General features: G+C 43.1%; 2 protein-coding genes across 2 annotated transcripts in view; both read right to left on the reverse strand.

Moving 5' to 3' along the window:
- The window catches only part of insig1 (insulin induced gene 1), a 38,405-nt gene extending 36,224 nt beyond the window's left edge, over nt 1-2,181 (reverse strand). Inside the window, exon 1 of the mRNA XM_034571858.1 lies at nt 2,165-2,181. The gene's annotated coding sequence lies outside the window, so the exon portion shown is untranslated. The remainder of the gene's footprint in view (nt 1-2,164) is intronic.
- Nucleotides 2,182-4,910: 2,729 nt separating this feature from the next.
- htr5ab (5-hydroxytryptamine (serotonin) receptor 5A, genome duplicate b) lies at nt 4,911-15,585 on the reverse strand. The gene is made up of 4 exons (XM_034572888.1): nt 15,564-15,585; nt 12,787-12,864; nt 8,617-9,397; nt 4,911-5,252 (listed from the first exon to the last, which is right to left on the reverse strand). Exons 3-4 carry the CDS (start codon nt 9,322-9,324, stop codon nt 4,920-4,922), a joined length of 1,041 nt encoding a protein of 346 aa, XP_034428779.1. The 5' UTR covers nt 9,325-9,397; nt 12,787-12,864; nt 15,564-15,585; the 3' UTR covers nt 4,911-4,919.
- Between the last annotated feature and the right edge of the window lie 7,898 nt (nt 15,586-23,483).

Consider the following 23,483-nt stretch of genomic DNA (forward strand, 5'->3'; position numbering starts at 1 on the left):
TGAGATATCCCCTGTTTCTGATGTGACTCCTGCAACCGAGAGACTAATTCCACCAACACTTTCATCACTGCGTACTCCTGTTTCTGTCGACCGGATGAACACACGGTGGGAATTCCCGCTGCTTCCTGTAGTCTGAGCGGTGGCCTCAGCAATTAGTCTGCTCCGCAAAAAAATTACAACGCCACCTGTCTAATCTGAGCCAGCCAGGGAGCCAGCCTCCTTCTTGTGACAGTATTCAGGCTCATGTATCCGTGCAACAGCTTTCACATTTTTTTTAAAACTCCCTTCTCAGGTCTTTCTGGTCTCTCTCCATGTCTACATCGGTGTAGCCAAGCCCACTGGGGTGTAAAATTGAAATACGCAGAGCCAGACAAAACAAAAGATAACGGGGTTTTTATTTTTTTTTTCCTGTCAGTCCATTGCAACCCAACAAAAAAAAAATCGTATTTTTTGTTTTTGAGATAAATAGCTCCGACACATACTGTAGCATGCCACTGTTATCTCAAGGGGATTACATGCATTACTCTTTTCTTAGGGAGGCTTTAGAGGCTGATAGAGGTGTTTCCATTTAAAATGTCATAAGCCTATCCTAATTCATCAGAGGTGTCGTGGCACAGCGGCCGCGGCTCAGGGTGTTTGAGATTCCTCTCACACTCATTGTATCAACTATTCATGGCTCGGCAGAGTGAGTTATTATGGTGAATGACAGTGCCGGGGTCAGAGGAGTGAGGAATCACAGAGGAACAGCGGAACATAAGCAAAGGATCAATGCTCCGAGCAAACACAAGACATTAGTTATGTTCACAATCTCCAGCTAAAGAGTGATGGCAGCATCTCTCTCAGGTTTCAAACCCTGTCTCGTTTTTCCTTTTGATGCCAAAAGGAAACTGTCATCAGGTAGTATTGTATATTCACATGCTATGTGCCCAAGAGCCAGGCTCGTACAGATGTTTGTGTATGTGCAGCTGTTCATTTAGGTTTTATTCTAGAATTTATGTTTGGTAAATATAGTGAAAATACAGTTAAAGAGACATGCCCCATATTTGAATAATGTACAACCTGATAAAACCAGGCTTTCCTTACGTACGCTGGATATGGTTGACCAATCACAACAGAGTGAGCCAGCTGGCCAATGAGAGCAGACTGGGATGTGTTTGGAGGGCGGGCCTTAAAGAGACAGGAGCTAAAACTAAGTGTTTCAGACAGAGGCTGAAAAGAGGAGCTGCAGCAATCGACACTTTGAGGAAAGTGATGTGTTTTCTGGACATGAGAGCATGTGAAACTTTTCATGTAATTATGAACTGGAACATGAGCAGAATATGTCTGTTTTAAAACACAGCTGAACCACAATAAGACAAACATCTCGTTCGAGCCTCTTCACAGTTACGAATTAAACTCTGAATAAAGTGTATGTTTCATAACTTTGCACAGATACTAAGTTTTGTTTTTTTCTCATTTGAACATTACAGCTGCCAGACATCAAACTGTTTGCAGGTTAGCATTTAGCTCGAAGCACCATCTGTCCGTGAACATGGGCTCTCAGGAACATCTGCAGGGAATTTAATCACAGCAGGTACAAAAGTTCACTCGGACTCAAGGACAAAATGATTAGGAATTACACTGTGACCCCAAAAGTACATTTGTGGCTGTAATCCAAATATACAACCTAATTACCATAAAATACACTTTGCTTGTATTAAATTCCCGTGTCTTCACTGTGTGTGCATGCAAACTGTAAGTCGAGTGGTTAGCAGAGGTTTACAACCATGAAGTGGGGATTTGAGTTTTTCTTTCTGCTGTTTTTTTAGTTTTCACTGCAAATAAATAAAATATCCAAAATGATGAATGTGTTGAAAGCTGAAAGATAGATACGGGTTAATATTCCTGAATATATTTCCTCTTTTCTGTTCCACCCTGCAAATCAACCGAGCTCATGCATTAAAATATGAAAGAAGAAACTTGTCTCATGTCAAAGTCTGGTTTATCAGTTTGCATCTCCTCAGGAGTATTTTAGAATTTCCAATTTCTCCAACGCTGACCTCTGTCTTTGCCCCGAGAGCTTGAATTAAAAGCAAGTAAGGAGCGGATGGATGAGACAGCGAGAGCGAGCGCTCAGTCAGACATTCACACACGCACGCACACACACGCACGCACACACACGCACACACACGCACACGCACACACACACACACACACACACACACACACACACACACACACACACACACACACACACACACACACACACACAGACAAACACACACTCACTAGGATCCTCCTCTCCACAGTCCTGCTGTGCAGTTTCTATTTGGATAAAACTGAGCTGTCGCAGAATAACAAGTGCAACAACAGTGGAGTCACACAGTCGACATCCACTCACGCAGGAGGAGACTGAGCCCACTTTGTTGTGGCGATAAGACGAGACAGTGCAGGACATCTGGTCTTGTCTGGTCATTTTGTCTCTCCACCACATGCACTTCAGCTATTACGGTTCAAGTGTTACCTGAGGCTAGTGTTGGGAAACTGTCTACAAGTGAAGTGACTGCGATATTAAAGTTCTGGGACAAAAAAATGGAAACATTTGCGGTTTATAGTGTTTAACTGTTATATAAAATGTTGTATTTCTGTATTTGCCCACACTGTCCATCTGGTGGCATTGTGCAAGTGTCACATGGCAGCTTGTTGCATCTATTTCTGCACAACCTGGTGGCAGAAGGTTTAATTCGCCAGAGGCAGCTGGTTCTAATCCAACGTCAGTTTAGCCGAGCCACATTCTCATGCACGCTGTCTTCCCCGACGACATGGATTGATGAGATCCTTTGAAGAGCAGCAGGCGCACTGCTGGCTCTGACACGTCCGTGCAGGCAGTGGCCCTGCAGAGAGATGGGCCGCGCCAATGCCCATTTTAAAAATGACCTCCAGTAGCTGGGACATGATCATCATAAAAATGAATACTTATTAAAACTAAAGAGCTCTCCCTTCCTCTCTTCTCTCCTTTCTAGCCTTATGCCGGCGTGTGTCTTTGTTAAAGTGTGTGTCTGCGTTCCGACTGTTTCCAGTTTTCCTCGCGGCTCAGCCTGAACACATGTTGCTTTTTCTCGTCATAGTGTCAAGCTTGACGCTGTGTCTCACAAATGAAGTGCTCGTTTATTGTCAGTTTTATCATCCAAGGCTTAAGTGGAAGGAAGCATGCACACACTGACAAAAACACTGACACAGTTACACACATGACGCACCATTAAGAAAACTCACTACTTTTTATGTTTGTTTCCCCAGACATGAATACAAGTGTGGATTCCTAAGAAGTGCCTCAGATGGATGCAATGGTCCATATCTTAACATTAAAAAAAAAAAAACTGTAAACAACACATTTCTGCAACACTGTGCATTTCCTGAGAATGGTCGTCACGAGACGTAAGAGGGGCGAAGTGTGAATTATCGAACCGTCCTCGCTTAATTTGGGGGAGCAGTTAGAAATCATTTATAAAGAAGGGACTCCTGCACAATGGCACTGGCTCAAGAAAACACAGAGTCATGCGATAAATACATGATAGATGTGCCGCGTCATTTACTTCACTTTATCTGAAAGAAAAAATGATAAATGCTGTTTCTGTCTATGTGCGTTTCATTATTTACCACAGAATATTGCTAACACTCAAACGACCATTACAATAAGTAGCTTTGTTTTCTTCTCACTTACATTTATGTTCCTTCATTTTGATAAATCACTCTGTTCAACAGAGTCTAAATCATTAATTTTTTTACAGTATTACTGAAGCTATTACTTCGATGTATGTGACACATTCAAAAAATATAAACATTCAATAAAATCTAATGTAAGGGAACAGGTTGAGGTCATTATGCAGGTTTGTGTTGCTGTTGTGTTACTTACTTTTGTCCGACTTGTCAAACAAACAAATCTGTTTGGAAAAAAAAGATAATTTAATAGCGTTTTATCGTATTTAAGCCATGAAGCACTGCTGTCCTGTGAAAACTGTTCATCTCTAACGTGTGAACTTCTCAGAAACACTTTCAGATTTGCAAAAACAACTTTTTGCAGACGATCGAATGTTGTGTTTTTCAGCCAATGTTGGTCGGTTGGTTCAACTTTACTATTTGCTCTTTTTGTGTGTGTATTTGTACTTTAGGATGTTTCATTCTTACAGTTGTACGTCAATTATTTCAACGAGAGCTGAAGTCACATGATGAAACCATCAAGTCTCAAATCGTATTGTTCTGTGAATTTGCTCACAATCACGAAATGTTGTAGTTTTCACTGGACAGCGATGATCGATGCTCTGAACAGATCCACAGCCGCTTCTTCACACTTTTAATATTTCAAGAGATTTGTGCAAAAACACATTGATGTTTCTCTCCAGCAGGAGCTCACTTACATATGACACAACTACTCGCTGAGGATCCAGTTCTCATGCTTCACTTTAACATTTATTACAGATAAAAATACTGTTCACTCACTAAGGACTTTGGGTAGAAAGTGGCGAATGCACAGCTTGTTCTTGGGTTTATTATTCACGAGGTTCGTTTTGTTCCGTTTTTCTTTAATTTTTCTTCTAGCTCTACTTTGAAATGATTCCCAGCAGCTTCACATACGATGATGAAACTGTTTACCAGGGAGTAAACATGCCTTTCTCCCTAATAAGCCTGAATCGACAACATGTAGATGGCGTCGTAAATGCCCCCTTCACATCACAACACAACAAATGTATTCTCCTCCCTGTAGCTACAGCACCTCAGACAATCATTTCAGTCCAGCTGTGAGGTAACATCAGTGTAGTAATAGACAAAACACATCCAAGGTTAAAAAATGACACGTTTATAAAGACAGTTTGTGGTTCCATCGTCGGTTCTTCTCGGCGTGGAGGAGGAACAGTGTGGAGTGCTCGCCGGTGCCGAGTGTCTCAGCGCTGTCGGGAGAAGAGGTTCCTCAGGGCGTTGTTGTAGTTCTTATTGAAGGCGGTGTATATGAGCGGGTTGAAGAAGGAGTTGGAGTAGCCCAGCCACAGGAAGATGCTCTTCCAGATGGGCGGGATGTCGCAGGAGCACAGCGGCACGATGAGCTCGGTGATGAAGAAGGGAATCCAGCACAGCACAAACACGCCGATCAGAATGCCAACCATCAGCGCCGCCTTCTTCTCCTTCTGCTCGCGCCACGTGTCCCCGTCTGTCTGGAAGGTCACGGTGGCGTGGCGCACAGTGAACACCATCTGGGGCTGCTGTGTTTCCTCTTTCACCTGCAGCCGATCAAAGAATAGATCAGTCACGCTATCGATTCAATGATCCATTAGAATGAAAAAGGAAATATACTGACAACAAAGGCCAAAGAAAATCTATTACTGAGAAAAGATGGACTATATAGGCTGATGAGGAGAAGTATGAATCGACAGGTGGCTCAACAATCCAAAGATTAAACACACAGGACCGAGCATAAAGTCGGAGTCATGTCTTAATCTGTGATATTTTCCCGAAACCCATTTTGTGCCATTTCACAAACACGGCGTGCAGCGGGGAAGAGGAAGAGGAGAATGTCAACATTAATCTGCTGACTTTCTCTCTCTCGTGTTCTGTTGCCTAGCGCAGCTCAGGGCTGAATCGTTTTGTTTATCTGTCGAAGTCGCCGAGGTCACTTCACCCGCCTAACAGCTTTTAAATGTTTAACAGCTCCGAACGTGTCAGAAATAAAACACACAGAACGGATCCTCCAAAGCCGTTGAGTTGTGTTCAATATTTAAACAAGAGGCGGCATCAGGACAGGGGGGGAACTTTTTCACTCTGAAGGGAAATTTTTAGTTGAATCACTTTGGGTCAGCGAGGTCCATGACTGATAAGATGTATGAAGAGAATCCATTTACAGCAGAGGCCAGAAGTTAAAACCGCAGTGCTGTTGGAAAGGAGGTTTCAGATTCAATGGGAGGTTTATGACATCTCAACACTTATACACTAACTGGTGCAGCCACTGAAAGAGGCTCTTTACTGCAAATCCTCCTTCACACAGGAGATCGATAAGGTGATGATGCACCTTCGACCTGAGAAACTGAGACTCACCTTCGGTGACCTAAAGCTACATCTCTGGAGAAATGGAAAAATGGAGAAATGGAGAATATATATATATATGTACAATGACTCGTAAGATATAGTTGTCAAACCCTCATGACAACGAAATGTAATTGAGGTTTGATATTTTATAGTTTAACCATAAACCGTAAACTCCAAATATAGAGAGCTGGAATTAAGAGAATAAACATATTTTAAATGTAAACATGAATCCACATCTTTTCTGAATAGTTTATCCTGTGAAATAAACGTTTCCATATGAACGGAGATACTCTTAAGTCTGTGAAAGGCTCATATCTGCCAATTTTCAGCCAACCGATATATGGGTCGGGCTCAAATCCACACCCAGCCGGACCGGTTGACATACCTCCCCGGACCCGACCCATCACCAGTGATTAAACAGACGTGCTACAGTCGCTCACATCAAATGGGTTATCGCCTCCTTCTGCTCCCATTTTGGTGGTTTGATGATGTTCTTGCAAAAGTCAACAGTCGTGGCCCCTGTGCTCTGTGAAGGCTTGCCAAGCTTGCGGCTATCCAAAAGCTAATATCAATGCTGTAAACTTTTTTACGCAGAACCGTGAATTAATATTAATATACTTTTACCAGTTACACAACTATACGCATAAGCCGTATAGAAAGTGGATGGATGGATTTTTAGGATTTACAGCCTTCCAGAGGTGAGCCTGCATATTGACAAGCCCTCTTCTCATCCTCATGGCCGCCAGCTATAGTCAAATTGAGAAAGGCCCTCTCTAGAGCCCCAGTTCGATCTCGCTCTATTCTGAGGCAACTCAATTATTAAGTTTCAGGTGATTATACACTAATGAAAACATAATAATGAATGTTATATCTTCAGTTTCTGCCAATAGATTCTCCTAAATCCCACATTGAATCTTTAAAAGTGGGAGAGACCCGTTTAGTCATATGTTCAGGTAAATTTAGTCAGGAAACATTTAGTAGACAAAACATCAGCCACCTGTTATATGAACCGTTTTCTGAAACTATATATCTTTGATAATGCTATTTGTGCAACCGGGTCAACAATCCATGCTTCATAACTCCAACTCTCCAGCGTGGCGAGTGTATGTGTGTGTGTATATGTCTTAATGTCTTTGAGTGGGTGTTGTTGATGGATGAGTGCAGCAGGTTTATTATCTCCGATGTTGATGCCACTGGTCATATCGCTGCTGACACCGTGCAGCGCTCGCCGCCTCGACTCGTGAATGCATACGCTGGGAAATGATGAGAATAAACTTTGGCTGGGTAATGAGACACATTTCATTCGACCATAAGCTGCTGATATATCAGCGGAAAGCAACATAACCAATAAAACATATTCAAATTAATTGCCATGGCTGCAAGAGTGATTGCCTGAGTAATGAAACTTGACATAAAAGGGTCATTCTGCAGAATGGGTGTCGATTGCTTGTTGTAATTCTTCTAAATTTAACTTTATTTTTTAATCTGAATCTAATAACGCACATATTCACCTATTAAAAATGAGTATTAGTCCATTTCTTTATCATATCTGTTCGTATAATTTATAGTTATGACTAAATGTCTCTATATCTGCACTCAATTGGAGCAGGGACTGAGAAATGCAGATTTTCAGTAGGTTTTAATGAATAGTTTCAATCACACATCATTAATTCAATGTGCAGGACACTTTGCACACAGTTAAGTTTCATGCATATTTATGCACAAAATGTCCTGGGGGTTGGAAATGGCACCAATTCTGTAGAATGGCTCAAATTCTATTCTACCAAAGCAATAAAAGACGGAGCTCATTCACTTGACAATTGCTCCCTCTTGATCTTGCTCTCCCAACTCATGTTACACCTCCATGACTAAGAGGCGTCTTGAGGATTTGCGGGAAACTTCGAAGTATCTGCATGACTTAAATGAAAAGATCTTTTCTGGGAAACACCTCCTCCTCTTTCCTCTGTGGATGTTTGCCAGCTTGTCACGATGTACAGACTCTGTGTGGTTTTCATAAGAGGCAGTTCATAGGTGCAGTAAAAAAAGATGTCTACTCCGCGATGTCTAATCTCTATCATTGATTTGTTTTGGGAGGGATCTCGAATCACATTTCCAAGTGTAAAGTGGGTGCAAACACAATCTTCACGGTGAATAAATGTTTTCTAATGCTCGAGGAATAGATCTCGATCAGCTGTCTGCTGATTAGAGAGTTATCAAAGGCAGGAAGGTGCAGTGGCCCACTAAAGATGTTGGAGGTGTGTATTTATAGCCTTCAACCTACGCACATTAGCAAACTGCTGGTGATGAGCAGGATGGCTTTGATTATTTGTCCGTATGCTCATAGATCAGATGCTCAAGTTTCCCTGATTACTGTTGAATGGCTCATCATCCAAAATAAAGAATAATTGCAGTGTTTGTGGGTCAGGGGTATCAGCCAGTTTCAGCAGGAGAGATATGCATGATTTAATAGAGGAGGGGGAGGATAATGATATTGTGACTCACAGGGATGAGGGGTTATTTTAAGAAGCTGTATCTCTAAAAGAAAAGAACAAGTATAATCACCTCCGCCATGGGGGTGATTGTGTTGGTCTTGCGGGAGCCAATCCGAAACTTGGCCGCCTTGTAGATCTTCCAGTAAACAAACAGCACCACACACAGAGGAAGGTAAAACGCTCCGAAGGTGGAGAAGATGGTGTAGGACGGCTCCTGGCTCACCTGGCACTTCATGCCCTCTGAGTACGTCTCCCCCCAGCCGAAGAGCGGCGACAGGGAGATGATGGAGGACAGCAGCCACGTGAGCGCGATCATCACGTTGGAGATCTTTTTGCGCGTCTTGAGCGTGTACTCCAGGTGCCTGGTGATGGACCAGTAACGGTCCAGCGCAATGGCCGTCACGTTCCAGATGCTGGCCGTGCAGCAGAGCACATCGAAGGAGATCCACACCTGGCACAGCACGCGGCCCAGTTTCCACAGGCGGCCGTTCAGCTCGTGGACGAGACTGAGGGGCATGACCAGGGCGGCCACCATCACGTCGGAGATGGCCATCGAGGCCACGAGGTTGTGGGGGACGCGGTGGAACGTCCTCACCCGGAGGATGGTCACCAGCACCAGCAAGTTCCAGACGAAGGTGGCCACCACCAGCATCGCCAGTAAGGTAAGGGTGAGCACACTGAAGACGGAGAAGGGCCGGTAAATGTTTCCCCCGGAGTCATAGTGGTCCGGGGCAACACTGAAGTTGGCCGTCAGGGTGCTGGTGTTGGGGTAGGTCATGGTAGCTGCTCACCGCCCGGCAGCCGAGGGCCAAGACCACGTAGAGACACTTTCTGCAGACAGTTGATGCATTCTGCAGAAAGAGAGGAGAGAGAAGGATGACAGTGTTTTAATGTGACCGCACAGTTTTCTCTCCAGCGTCTAAAAGCCTTTTCGTATTCACAAATTTGATGAAATTCCAAGATATATGCTTCTATGAATGAGGGCTTTACGATGCCATTCTCACACAAAAAAAAAAGAAGTGGCTTTTACCGTGTAGTGCAAATGTGCCGGTGTCGTTCACCAGAGAGGTGGTTTAGTGATATGCTCACAATAGTAAAAAGCACTTGAGTTTCTCATTTCAGCTGTCAAGCAACCTGCCCACAACTTTCAAGTGCAATTTCATCTGCTGTTAAAAGGGCTCGAAAGAACGCGACATCTCTGTGCCTGGAAAAGACCATAAATATTCAGTTTCATCATCCCACTGCTGTTCTTGGATTTGCATCAAAGTCGGGCCTCCGATGCAAAAATCAAATGTTTTAAGTGGAGTCTTTGTTGTGCGCTCATTTGGGAAAGAGATCCCTCCCCGCGAGGCTTTGTCGAGTTGGATGTTTTTAAGAGTTTTCTTTTTTTTTCCTCACTTTAATTTGCGAGTGTCCATCGGAGAGAAACTCTGTATTAACATAGGATTGTCTCAGTTTCGGGAGGAAAAGATTTGACATGCCAGCTCTGTCGATACATCCACAGTCTACGCTCCACAACGTTCGACAGTGCAGAGGCGATGGAGCTCAAATCCTGATCCACTTCTACAGTTTGTCGACTGGATGTTTTGTGAAGTTCTGGTATCGATCTTTACAAATTATAGCTTCTGTGTAAAGTGGCAATTAAACAAACCATCTATTCTACAACTCCAGCTGCGACGTTAGCTGTGAATGGAATCATGTGACTTATCATTAGAAATCCATCATTTGGTCCTGAATACATTGTTATGATAATAATGAGTCAAGAAATCGTTTTTTCAGCAGCATCACTGGGGGGAAATTAATGATTTCATGCCTCATGTTTTGGAAAATACGCTCAGATGTGCCCGGTTTAACAATGTCCTGAGTTTCTTTTAATGGTGTTGATGCTAATTCTAATCATTAATCATAGTTTAGTATTCATAAATACCTAGTTTGAACCTACTCTTAAAGGGATAGTTCACCCCAAAATGAAAATGCCTTCATTACAAACTCACCACTGTGCCGATGGAGGAGGTGGGTGAAGTGTTTGAGTCCACAAAACACTTTGGGAGTTTCAGGGGTAAACAGTGTTGCTGCCAAATCCCAAACAATTGAAGTAACTGGGGGACCGATTCTTCAAAGGTGGAAAAACAACAGAAAGAAAAACCTAACATGCCTCCAAACTGCTAATGTGGTGTCATCCAAGTGTCCGCAAGCCCCGACATTCAAATTCAACCACAAACGGCCTCATTTACACCACGTTTTTAGTCAAAATGTCAAATGTTGTCAATTGTACTGGATTTGGCTGCGACGCTCTTTACCCCTGAAACTCCAAAAGTGTTCCGTGGACTCAAACACTTCACCCACCACCTCCATCGGCATAGTGGCGAGGAGATAATGAGTGAATGGTCATTTTCTGGGTGAACTATCCCTTTAAGAAACTGTTACACTCCACAGTTTCTTACCTTGACCCAAAGTTTTATCTTGAATCTTAAATACAATCATTCATTTTTGCATTTCTCCTCCTGTGGCGTTGTCATGAGGGGACGTGGACGTCTTTCACAGGCCTCTGGGCACAGTGCAAGTGTCCATAATGAGTTCAGCTAATTCATATAATTCAGCTGAAATAACTGCTACTAATTGAGTTTCCTCAATGGGATCACGTTCCTGCAGCTGATTTTGGCCCCTAATGACATCACTTGTGTTACTGAGGCATCTTTGTATCATCTGATGAATAAATCCGTCAGATTTAGTCTGAATTTACAATGACATGTTGATTTTCTCTGCAACTGACAGAAATAAAAAGTTCCCGGTGAAATGCTTTATGTGTTTTTACAGCCAGCGGGTTGTGTCAGACTGATCCGCTGGTTGTCAATCACCGGGCTCCATCAATAAGTCCCGACGGGCGATAACAATACGAGCCATGTTCGCGACAGCCGCTGCATTTATGTGACATGTGACACCGTCTCCAGGCATCACAAACTATGCCCTCTAATCAAAGGGTCCAGCCGAGCACACAGACAGGCCCCTGCGCTCTCTCTCGTCTCCCCGCTCCTATTAACAAGACTAATAGCCATGAAATTGGACAACCGTTGTGCGGGGGGGACCGGCAATCAAATGTGCGGCATTCGGCAAAGGCAACCCTACTGTTTCTCCGCTTCGACATCACAGGCCAGGTGTCTCGGCTGTGGAGGACAGGACGTACAGTGCACACAGCTGCAGGGGAGCACATGCTAATGTACCGTATATATATGTGTGAGTGAGGAGGAAGACAGTGGTAGAGAAGGGTATATATATTTCTTTGCACAGATGTATGAGCGAAGAGTCAACTCAGGTCAGGGGTTGTCCTCAGACTTGCAAGGGCTGATTAACTTCTCATTAACTACGTGAAGCTCTGCACTCTTCTGCTTCTCAGTAGACCGAGGGGACGACGATGTTCGCTCTGACAAAGAAGGATTTTCCTCCGTTCCTCCTCCCGTCATCATTTGCAGACGACTAAAATAACTTAAATCCTCTCTGAGCTTCATGCTGAGCCCTCATGCTGCACCAGATGCTGCAGGAATCAGGTCTTTCATCACTTTTTTCACAGGCGGCCACAAACTGAAATTGCATGTTGGGAAAATGAGGTTTTCTCTGCTCAAATTATTTATTCGTCTGAATTAAAAAAAAAAGAAAAAAGTAATTTGCAAGTGCTTTTATTTGTCTCTCTGTATCCAAAGAGCAAGCTGGTAAAAACACTGTCTTTCCAACACAGCTCTGAATGTTGCCAGCTGCAGAATCAGGTAGAAAAAAGTACAATGACATCTCAACTTCTTTTCTTTCTTTGTGTCCAAACCCACTGTCACAACCTCTCCTCTCCATTCCCCTGAGTCTGACATCTGCAGCTGAAGGGACGGGCGGTGTGTGTGTGTGTGTGTGTGTGTGTGGAAGTGTCTTCTTGAAACAGCATAAAGCAAATGGAAATGTAATGGAGAGGCAGTTGTGGTTTGGTGCAACATGTTCAGATAAAAAACCATCCAGCTCATTGCAAACAAGCAAACACTGCATGCACACATGCTTTATTCAGAAAAAAGAGTTCGAGATCAGAACAACAACTTTTCAGTCTGCATGGTTCCCGCGAGGATCCCTGTCTGCGCTCGTCTCTGCGCCCACATGACCACCGAGACAATTGTTGCACAAGCATCTCAGACAAAAAAACGCAGCCTCACTTTTATCAACCCGGCATCTGCAAAACACGATCTCATGTGTGGAAGGAACTCACCCCGTCGACAGCTCGGTGTGAAGCGGTCCCGCACCGGAGGAGCATCACCTCTCCAGCGACATCCTCCTCCTCCTCCTCCTCCGCTGCTGCTGCTCCGTTAGAGGAGAGAGTGAGGAGCCTCAGTGTTGACGGCAGCACAAACACACCGAGGATACACACACACACACAGAGAGAGAGAGAGAGAGAGAGAGAGAGAGAGAGAGAGAGAGAGAGAGAGAGAGAGACAGAGAGAAAGAGAGAGAGAGAGAGAGAGGGGAGCCGCTGGAATGAACCACACACTGCTCGGAAGGGGGAGCTTGAGTCCAAGTCACATTGTTAACACTGCGTTTTGTTGGTGCATGCATTAAAAGGGGGGGACTTGCGTGCGTATTCTGTGCGTATTTGTGGCGTGCGCAACAGCTTGTTCTTTGAGAGGCGCGCAGTGCAGGAGCAGACGATGCCTCTGTCTCTGTCTCTCTCGGTAAATACGTTGCCTCCTTCTGATGGGTGTCATTCTGCGGTGATGTTCAGGGGCTGCTGGTGCTGGAGGAGGAGGAGGAGGAGGAGGAGGAGGAGGAGGAGGAGGAGATCATCCCGCTGCTTTGTGATGGATGGTCCCTCCACACGACTACCTGTGGAACTCCCTCGACTTTTCCTCCATCTCCCTCCAACATGATTAATCCTTATTTCTTTTCAAATCTCATTTATTGGCCATATGCACTACTTATAATCAAGTTCCTGCAGATTGTTAAACATTTCAAAATGTTATTTGTCACATACAACAACCATACACAGGTTTGGTTGGCATCCTTTACATGAAGATAAGATCTGATAAAAAGTGGAAAACCTGTACATACGATATTCTACATACAGCATACGTACTAGCATGTGTGTGTGAAATAGTAGTAACACCTCACAATATTATGCAGTATAATGAAGTAGGAAAGTATAATTGTGTGGTCCAGCTACAGAGGCTGTAGCATTGTTGTTTTGTTTGACAATTTGTTTCTGCCATAGAGAAACTTATTCCATTCCATTCCATACATATTTAACTAGAATGTCACTCAGACGTAGAGCACATACCCCCCCAGACGATAGTGTACAGACTTGGGCCACTTCAGGGACATTGAGTGCAGCACTTGTGGCCTTCTTGTGACCGGTGCAAAATGGATGTGAACCTCAAGTGGCCGACTTGTAAAACAACAAATGTGGCCTGAGTATTCCCAAAACAAATGTGGGACATTTTGGGGAAACATGCGATGCTCAAGTTAAGGTGTAATCTGGATGTGAACCCAAAGTGGCACATGTGGTAAACGGTGAATATGGCCCAAATAGCACAAAACGATCTTGGGCCACCTTTTGGCACCTTTGGTTAAAATGTGGTATTGCTATGACTTACTGGCAAACAGGAGCACATTGCCTGAGTGCAGTCATTCCACACGGAATGTGGGCCAGATGTGGGATGTGATGGGATGTGAGCCAAATCTGGGCCAAAACCATTTTGCTATGTGGGCTGCCAAGATCCAAAATACCCCCTGAAATTCAATCAAGCTGCACCAAATGGCACACACAGAAATCAGTCCCTAAAATATGAATTATTGATGTATCAGGAAATAATCTGTATGTTTTCCTGGTACATTAGTGCAAAATGCCCAAAACAAACTAATCCTTCAAAGATCCGTCTCTTTGTCCTCTTTCCTCATGAACTGACTTTTCTGCCAAGCACTACCATTAGATTTAGTATTTATCTTTTTCTCAGAGTAGAACAAAAAAATCCTTCCTTTTCTTCCCCTGCAGTGTAATCATCCCCTTTTGAATTTCAATTTTGTCCAAAAAACATTTCCTTTGTGTCAATCATCAAATGTTAGCAAGCAAATTTCCCCCATCTTCCTAATCAGTGTTTCTTGTAACAAAAAAACCCCAATTCAAATCTCGTTTATGTATTGACCATATGCACAATTTACATCAAATTGGGTTTGAATATCTGGTGGGATGCTTTGTCCTGAGAAAATCTCCCTGCATGATACATTTAATTAAATCGTCACCTTCCTGCAGAGAGACCAGAACACCGTGACTGTTTAGCAAACCATCTGTCCGCTCGAAAATCGCTTTAAAGATGTTTTGATTTTGCGAAAAAAACAAAATGATCTCTCCTATTAATGTTAATCACTTTCGCCGCCAACAGACTTGTAGCTGTATAAAGAGCAGGGACGCGCTGGGGGGAGGCTGATCTTAAAAAAGATCTGCGCTTCCTTCCAGACTCTCTAATGCAGCCACTCACTGTGATGGTAATGACATCCAGCTGTCCTATAATGCAGGCTGATGCTGCACTGATACCCCGACTGTAAACTGGCTGTTTAGTACACAGACGCACAATGGGGCCCTACGGAAAGTGACAGTAAACGCGAAGCCGTATAAAGTTGTTGTTGCAGCTCCACGATCGACACCACAGGGGGCTTCATCAGGAAATAATCGTCTGAAATCCTGCCGAACTTGCACATTAAGACCCCTCTGCATGCATGCACCTGGATTTAAGCTACTGCAAATAGCGTCCACACCCACCAGCCGCCTCCTTTACCTCAGCCACCTCCGAGGCTGCAGTGAGTGTCTATCTAATTGTTGCTCGTGCTAACACTCACTTCCCCCTAATCCCTGGGATTTGTTTGAAACATCTGCTTAAGGAGGATGAGTGCGTCCGAGTAAGTAACCATGAAATATGCAGTTGCACGCAGGTTGGAGTTTATCACATCCCTTCCCTTGCTCGAGAAAAACCTTTACGTAGCAGTGGTACCCTTCACCTCCTCCTCCTCCTCCTCCTCCTCCTCCTCCTCCTCCTCCTCCTCCTCCTCTAACTTCATCATGCAGGTGATGCTGAGGCACAAAATCAAATCATCTCAGCAGTTGCTCGTGCAGCAGCTGCTGAATAACCTGGTTTGTAAAAACTCTTTCACGCTAATTACTGGGCTATAAAGGCATTATTGCAACCAATTTGAAGTGTCAGTGCAAAGCGGTGCCTGATTAAAACAGATGACATACTTGCGCTTCCAGCTATTTACTCTCCATGCAGCCCGGATGAGAATACAGTGCAGTGGGCTCAGATGGATGCTCTGGAAGGGCCCACATCGTGTTGCGTTGTCTGTGGGTTTTTGCACAAAAAAGAAAAAGAGTGAGCACTAATGGAGCTTTTGACTGCGTCTTTCATCCTCCCCTCTGTTCCCTTGTTCAAGGCAATGAAAGGGGGTCTTTTTCTCACTGGGCCCATTTCTGCAAATCACATCCCTGACCTTGTCCCGCCAGACTGGTTTCATCCCCATAAATAGCCGGTCATCAATTATTCCTGTTGCAACCAGAATGTTACACGGTCAGCATCTATTACCTTACGGCCCAGCTCCTGGAAAATGACCAGAGAGAGAGAGAGAGAGAGAGAGAGAGAGAGAGAGAGAGAGAGAGAGAGAGAGAGAGAGAGAGGGAGTAGAGAAAAAAAATGGGATGCAGTCTTGAATCAGGGACGTTGTTAGTAAACCTGCCACATAAATCCAGTGGTCCCCCCCCCCCCTGGAACAGCTGTGATTGTGCCATGATTGATTGAATGTTGAACACAGAGAAACATAGTGTTTTACATCAAGGCCCTTTCCGTTTGCTCTGTGATCTTATAAAGGTCTCATGTGAGCCGCACGTCTAAATGTGTCGAAGCCTGGACGGGCTTTGGCGGCGCGGCGACATGTTTATTGACTCATTCAGGGACTTAATTGGTTCAGTCAAATAGAGAAGTGCAGCTCGCCGCCGCTTCATGTAACTGTAGAGTTGTTAAATATTCCTCCACGACATTGATTTCACATGTGTTAAAAGCTGATTTCTATCCAAATGACAGATTATAGGAGGTAACCATCAATAACGTGGAGGGCTGAATGGGAAAAAGCCTAATGTTTTACACATGCACAAAGTCCTCCTCTGTTGTGCAGACAAGGTTGATACCGTCAGGCTCCGCTGTCACTCGTCCTTGTACAGTAACGATATCTGCCTGCACTGTACCACCCACACCTAATTACAGCATCGCAGTGTGTCAGTGTCGCTCGCAAAGCAGGAGTCGCTTCCAACAAGCAAGGTGTCAGGGCGTGATTTGCTGAGGCAAGCAGCAGCGGCCCCGGTGCATGAAAGAGAGGGAAGGAGCCATTCAATGACTGGTGAAGACGGAGGAGTGGAGGTCCCGTCTGACAGGCCGACACATGCAGGCAGCAGAGACGCCTGAAAATCAACAAAATGCTCCAAAATTGCACTGGATGCGTCACACGTATGTTGGTTGATTCAAAGTGACTTTATGTGCAGGATGTTTGACTGTAGAACAACATGGCACGTGGAAAAGCTTCCCCTCCTACCTGCACAGTCTAAACTGGCATCTGTGAAATAACAGCAACAGCTGCCGATTTAATGTAGTAGAATAAGTAGGAAAGTGTAAATCAGCCAAAAGTTATCTCGCAATGTTAAATAAAGATTTGTCCATGACCTGAGTTTTCCTCTAACACTACCATGAGATTTAAAAATATCGTTTTGATTAAACGCGTTATGAAAAGAGACTTCACATAAAGGGATTTCATTTTTGTCTTTTAATCTTTTGCTGTTTTTTTAATGATCATTATTAAAATGTTCTACTCGTCGACTTACTTCCTCTGAGCTTGAGCTTGTGACTTATATCAGACTCCTCTCGATCGACAGGTTTCCTCTTTATTTCCTCTCTCTTAAGTTGCTGATGATCACACTTTCATTCCGCCTCTGAAAACGTTCGGATGCCTTTCAGGTGTAATTGAGCAATCATTTTGATAAAGATTGCTCTGACCCCCGCGTGGTACCACGAACTCTCCGAGAGAGTGGGAAGACTGTAGCCGGCTGCTTTGTAAGTGACAGAATGAGGCTCCTGTTTTCTCATTGTTGTTACGTGTCAGGCTGTATGATGTGTTGGTGTCAGCATTTCTGTCGGTAAACAAACTACGACTCCTCACACAAGCTAAACTGACTCTGACGTTTTTCAAGGGAATAAAATGTGTGTTTAAATGTTGTCTTGCCCCTCGCTCGCTCTGAACTCATATCTGTCAATTTAAGTGTGGAACTCCAAAATATGTAGAGCAGAAAGGATTTTCTTGTCTCTTTCTTGAGTTTTGAAATGCAGATGACACCCGCCGTCTTATTCTCACCTTTTACAGAGACGACACATTGATTGCAAAGCATTTTTTAAAACACTGTGCTCGAATCGGTCATTTAACTCCCGGAGTGAGCGGCATTTACAGACGTCTGTCAAACCACGGATCCACGTTTCTTTTTCCCTGAGATGAACCTGAGAATCTGATTGTTCCACATGATTTTGTCATTGTCTGGAATAAGTCTTTTCAAAGCGTCTACACACAATTACACAATTACACTTATTGCAATAATCTCCTTTGTATTCGTCACGTTAAAGTGTCATTGAAGCTTCAAACTAGCAGAGTGGAATAGATGCTCCTATTTCCCACTTTCAATGTCGAAATGATTCTGACCAGACTGAACGTTTAACCCAACTCCTGTCACCGAATACCTCAAATAATTACAACCCTTTGGAATAATTGAAAAGGAATAACCTACACATACAACAAAAGCTAATTTGATCGTTTTAATTTAATTATTCTTCACCAAGAATTCATAATTGAAATAGTTAATGAACTGTTGAAGTCTGCTTAACTGGAAATTGTCTAATTTCACATCTAACGCCTCAAGTGATCCCCCGGCTCATCTTTTAGGTGGATAGCCGGAGGTGTTGCCCTAAAAACAATAAGGAAATTAATAAAGCACTCAAGGTCGTACGCCAGGAAACTCTGAGCGGAGCCATCCGTCTACTGCTCCCAGGGACCGGCCAAGGTAAAACAGGCTGAAGCTTCATATTTCTTTAAAATGACATTAGCATATTCAAGTGGAGCAATGAGGAAGTGTTGCTTTGAATCGTAATAACTTGTCGGAAGTTGCTCCGCTGCAGCTAGGAGACGTGAAAGCTACACTATGAGCTAAGTATTGAAAAAGGTGCACGTGGCATAGACTGAATATAAAGATGGACGACATGACAGCTCCCCCAAAAGTGAAGCCAAATCATCGTGAGAGCCCCCTGGTGGCTAGCTGCATTATAGGCGGTACGAAAGACAACACAAAAGCAGCAGCTTTAAAGACAAGTAAAATTCTCGTAGAATCCGATGTTACATTGATTTTAGCTTAATTTTTGTACAGCAGGAGGAAGTGGAAACGTGCCGTCCATCTTTATATACAGTTTATATATGTGTAGTTTTACTCCCATGAGTTTTCCTTGGTTTCATGTGTCTGGCTGATTTCCTTCAAACCTCCTCTCACCTCAGTCTATGAAAGATAAACAGTGCCGGGAAGCTAAAGAGCTCAGTGGCCGTCCCGATAACACACACACACACACACACACACACACACACACACACACACACACACACACACACACACACACACACACACACACACACACACACAACCCCCCCAACCCTGTGCATCTCATGTCCTATCAGACAGCAGCCAGCGCGTCGGGAACACTTGCGCGACAGAATGAAGGGCCCTTTAATCTGTAATTTGCTGCAATCAGAGACCCTGGACCTTTGGGGTCCAATGAGTCAGACACTTGAAATCGAGCCCCTGCCAGACACCATTCAACGAGGGTATACTGTCCTATTTTCTGTGTCTGAGCTCCTTCAGTTGTCCTGTTGGTATAAAGGCTTAATATCAAGTCACCAGTGGCACGTCCAATTTAGAAAGGTGATCCTGTCTTCCTCCAGAGTCCAACACGAGGACTGTAGCTGAAGAGTTGATCCTGGAAATGACTAGACGTCTACAGTTACATCACCCACTCCTTCCGTTGTTGTCAGACCTAGTTAACGTGACATAATAGGAAACTTCAAACTACAGTAGCCACCATGCCACTGCTTATGCAAAGTGATATTCACCATTTTCTTCAGCTCATAAACAGATTCCACTTCCTTCCAGCCGTGCTGATATTTCCCTTGATATCAAAATTAGTTTTAATCATGTATAAACCTATTGAGGTGATCAGTGGAAATACAGTTTTACTTACACCTGGAGTAACAAGATCAGATCAGGGAGAAAAATGATCTTAATTGTCATCGTGATTTGTAAATGCAGTTACTTGAGTGTCATGTTCTGAGGAAGCAAAGAGAGAACATTGAAAAAAAGACAAGGAGGCCTACAGAGCAGCCAGCCACCAGGGGGCAGACAAGATGATTTGGCTTCACTTTTAGGGAGCTGTCATGGCATCTGTCCGTGATTAATATGTTATCGGGTGGCCTTTACATGTGTTTGTTAGCAGTTGCTTATTTACACATCCAGCAGACATCAAAATCCTCTTTTATCATATTTTAGCTCTGTTTTGGTCTCCACACAATCCAGATGATGGATTTATGGACCTCGTCATATATTTTATTTTTCATTCACATAAAACTTTAATCAAAAACTACAAATGCAGCTAAAACTGACTTCAGTTTCAGAATCCTCCTGTAAATCAAACGTTAAAAAAACATCTGTGAATTAGAGTCTGAAGACGTTTCATCTGCTCGTGACGCTGATGGTAAACATGTCAGTCATATTTCTATCTTTTTAAAGTCACTCACATACTCCTCCATAATTACAAATCCCTTAATTACAGCTGTAAATTAAAGTCTTAATCTTTTGATTAACATCAACAAGTTCCTTGTTGGTTTGTCTGTGTCCCAGAAATGTGTTGTACTGACAAAAAAAAAAAGTCCAACTAATTAGTCAGATCTAGTTCTTAAAAAATCATCCGTTTAAAGTAGTAATTATTCTACAGATTTCAGTCTTTGGCGTCGACCGTCCCCGTGTCTGGACTGAGTCGAGGTTGGTCTTAAATACGGAATGATAGGAGTTGGGGATTTCTTGCTAATTAGCGCAACTGTGTCATGGGATTAATTAATTCAAAGCATTTACATATATTCTAATTGTCTTGCCGAGCTAATTGGCTTCACTGTGCCGCTGTTGTATTATTTTAGGGCTGTTGAAGTTTGTTTGCTTCCAGCGAAAGCCGGCATGTCACACTTCAACACGTTGCTGCTGCTGCTGCTGCTGCTGCTGCTGCTGCTGCTGCTGTTGCTGTTTAATATGTTGAAGCAGTAGAATAGAAATTGATTTATCCAAAACTCATTTGTTCGAGTCTCAGTACAGATCGGAGATGTTCTGTATCTTCTGTATTCAAAGTGGTGCCTCTACTGTGTTGTTCCCCGTGTTGTGTTGAAGTGTTGTTATGTAAGTTGTGTGAGACTCCTGGAGCGAAAATACTGCTGAGAAATGAGTAAATGTATAATTTAAACTGCAAATAATAATAATAATAATAATAATAATACTATAATAAATAAAATATCCTGTTGCATCCCTTATAAATTAAACCTGAGTTATAAGATGCTGATTTTTTGTGAGAAACATTTGAAATATGATTCCTGACTATGGTTTATTAACTCACCCACTCTCGAAATAAATCTATTACTTTCATTAAGCCAAGGTCGGTTAATAAAATTTCCTTCATTCCTCGCGGCAATTCTGATTTCAGAAATATTCTGCTCCTTCTAACAATTCCTCTTTTGTCATTTTTCTAAATGAGTCGTTCAAACTGAGCCTCTCCGACGACCATCAGCTAATTCATTGGGTTTCATCCCTTTAGCCTCAATTGAAATTTCACTTCTGAATTTAATAGAGCATAAAACAAAGACTTTCTCCAACAAAGAACAAAGAATAAAGAGTCAGTGATCTCCACTGATTTCACAAATGAAACAGCAGCTTCCCGGTGACAGCCTTCATCAGGCGCTCTTTGAGTGGAGCTGATGAAGCATAAATCACGCTCAGAGAACCCACAGTGAAATCTGATAACGCAAAGGTCAAAGCGAAGCTGCATTTTAAATTAAAACATTGCAAAAACACAGCAAACGGGGTCACAGATTCATGTTTATGTATTTAGTCGGGGGCATTTAAACCTTGTTCTTGTATCGATTGCTCCCAGCGCCTCACTGTTTGTTGATTCCCAAAAGGCGGAAGACCGCTCATTAAAACATTAGGGGCAGTTGATGCTCATCTGTGAAGCCGAGCGTGCTTCGAAACTCCGAGTTAATTTAGCTGTACCCTGCGCGGCGAGGGGGCTCGAGTGGGAGGACGAGTTGGCACGAGGTTCCACTTCTTCTCCAACCCAATCTCTTCCCTTTGCATAATTATATGAATTGAATTAATTGGGGATACACATTTGCATATCTAGGTTATTTCTCTTATGGGGAGAGAAAAGAGTCTTTGGAGAGTACAGAAACAATTACAAGGCTGCCAAGATGGTAAAACACCCCAATTTCTTCCCTCACGTTCGCCATTTGCCCCCCAGTGTTTCACTCCGGGGAGGATTTAGCCTCGGAGCTCCGGAGGAACGATGTGATAACAACCACAGTCCAATATGTGCAGGAGTCACACCCATGAAGCAATTTAATGGACTCTGCTGCCACTTTTTAAAAACGTGGCCTCACCTGATATCTTTAAATTACTTTGAACACACGTAGTTATTTGTTATATATGGAACTGGGATGGAATTTTTGCCAGGGAGGGAATAATAGAAATTAAGTTTGGAAGGAAATTTTGATTGGACCTGTGTAATCTGACACTGGTTAATAAATGGTGTGAGGGAATCTCTTTCTCTACTCCTCGGATTGTTTTTCACCACTTTACTGGAAGATAACTGGACCTAATCTGGTGTAAAGCCTAAAGTTTTATGTTTGACCTACTGAGCTGATGCATTATGTTGTTAACTCCACTGGAAGTTACTTCAAATTACACAGCAGAAATAGTTGAAAAGTCCTGGGAACAAAGTTTTACAATCGTCATACATGAGCTTCCTCTTCTTTTTAATTCCTTTGTTTACTGTAAATACAGTTATTCCCTCCAGAGTGGTTATCATAGTTTATTAAAGCTTTGACTCATCATTTCATTTACATATTTGCATAAAAACAGCGATAGTTGAGAAGATGGTGACGTCTGAAATGTTTAGTTTTGGCAGTGAATCACAAAGATATTCAGTTTCTATCATAGACCATCATTTGTTACATGTTTGATTGGAGATAATGATTTGATTATCAGAGTAGTCGCTGATCAATCCTCTAATTGATTAATCGACCAATCATTTCAACTCTTACTCGTATAACACGTTGCATGGTCATCCCTGAGCCTATGAGTTCATCATGTGTGATTCTGTCATATATTTATATGACCGGTCACTTTGAGATAGTCAGGCAGGTTATAGGAGCTAAATGTTTCTCACAGCTCAGAGAAAATGATCTGATCTGAAAATATGAACATATCATCTCATAATGAATAATTAGTGTGGAACCTCATGTTATCTTCTTTGTTTTCTGTTTCTCTTTTTGTTAGTTTTCAGGATTATGAAAAATCTACCGTACGGATCATCACAAAACTGGGTGGAACGATGTGATAGAGGTCGGGGAAGAAACTGTCAAACTCTGGTGTGAATCCAGATCAGGGGTAGATCCAGGCATTGTTTTTACTTTCGTTAACATTGTGATATTTGGTCAAAGAATAATTGTGGGACTGATTCATGAGTTTCTGAATGTGGTTTCTTAAGGGGACTGTTGGGCCGTGGCGGAGCTGTGCACTCCACTGAGAGTCAT

This window comes from Hippoglossus hippoglossus, chromosome 20 (genome assembly GCF_009819705.1).
Source record: "Hippoglossus hippoglossus isolate fHipHip1 chromosome 20, fHipHip1.pri, whole genome shotgun sequence".
NCBI lineage: Eukaryota > Metazoa > Chordata > Actinopteri > Pleuronectiformes > Pleuronectidae > Hippoglossus > Hippoglossus hippoglossus.

What these genes read in the sequence shown, in the direction of transcription:
- htr5ab (XM_034572888.1), bottom strand. Translation starts at nt 9,324, where the DNA reads ATGACCTACCCCAACACCAGCACCCTGACGGCCAACTTCAGTGTTGCC. An exon ending in CAATCACCCCCATGGCGGAG is followed by an intron (nt 5,253 to 8,616) that starts GTGATTATACTT and finishes GATCGGCTGCAG; the next exon opens with GTGAAAGAGGAAACACAGCA.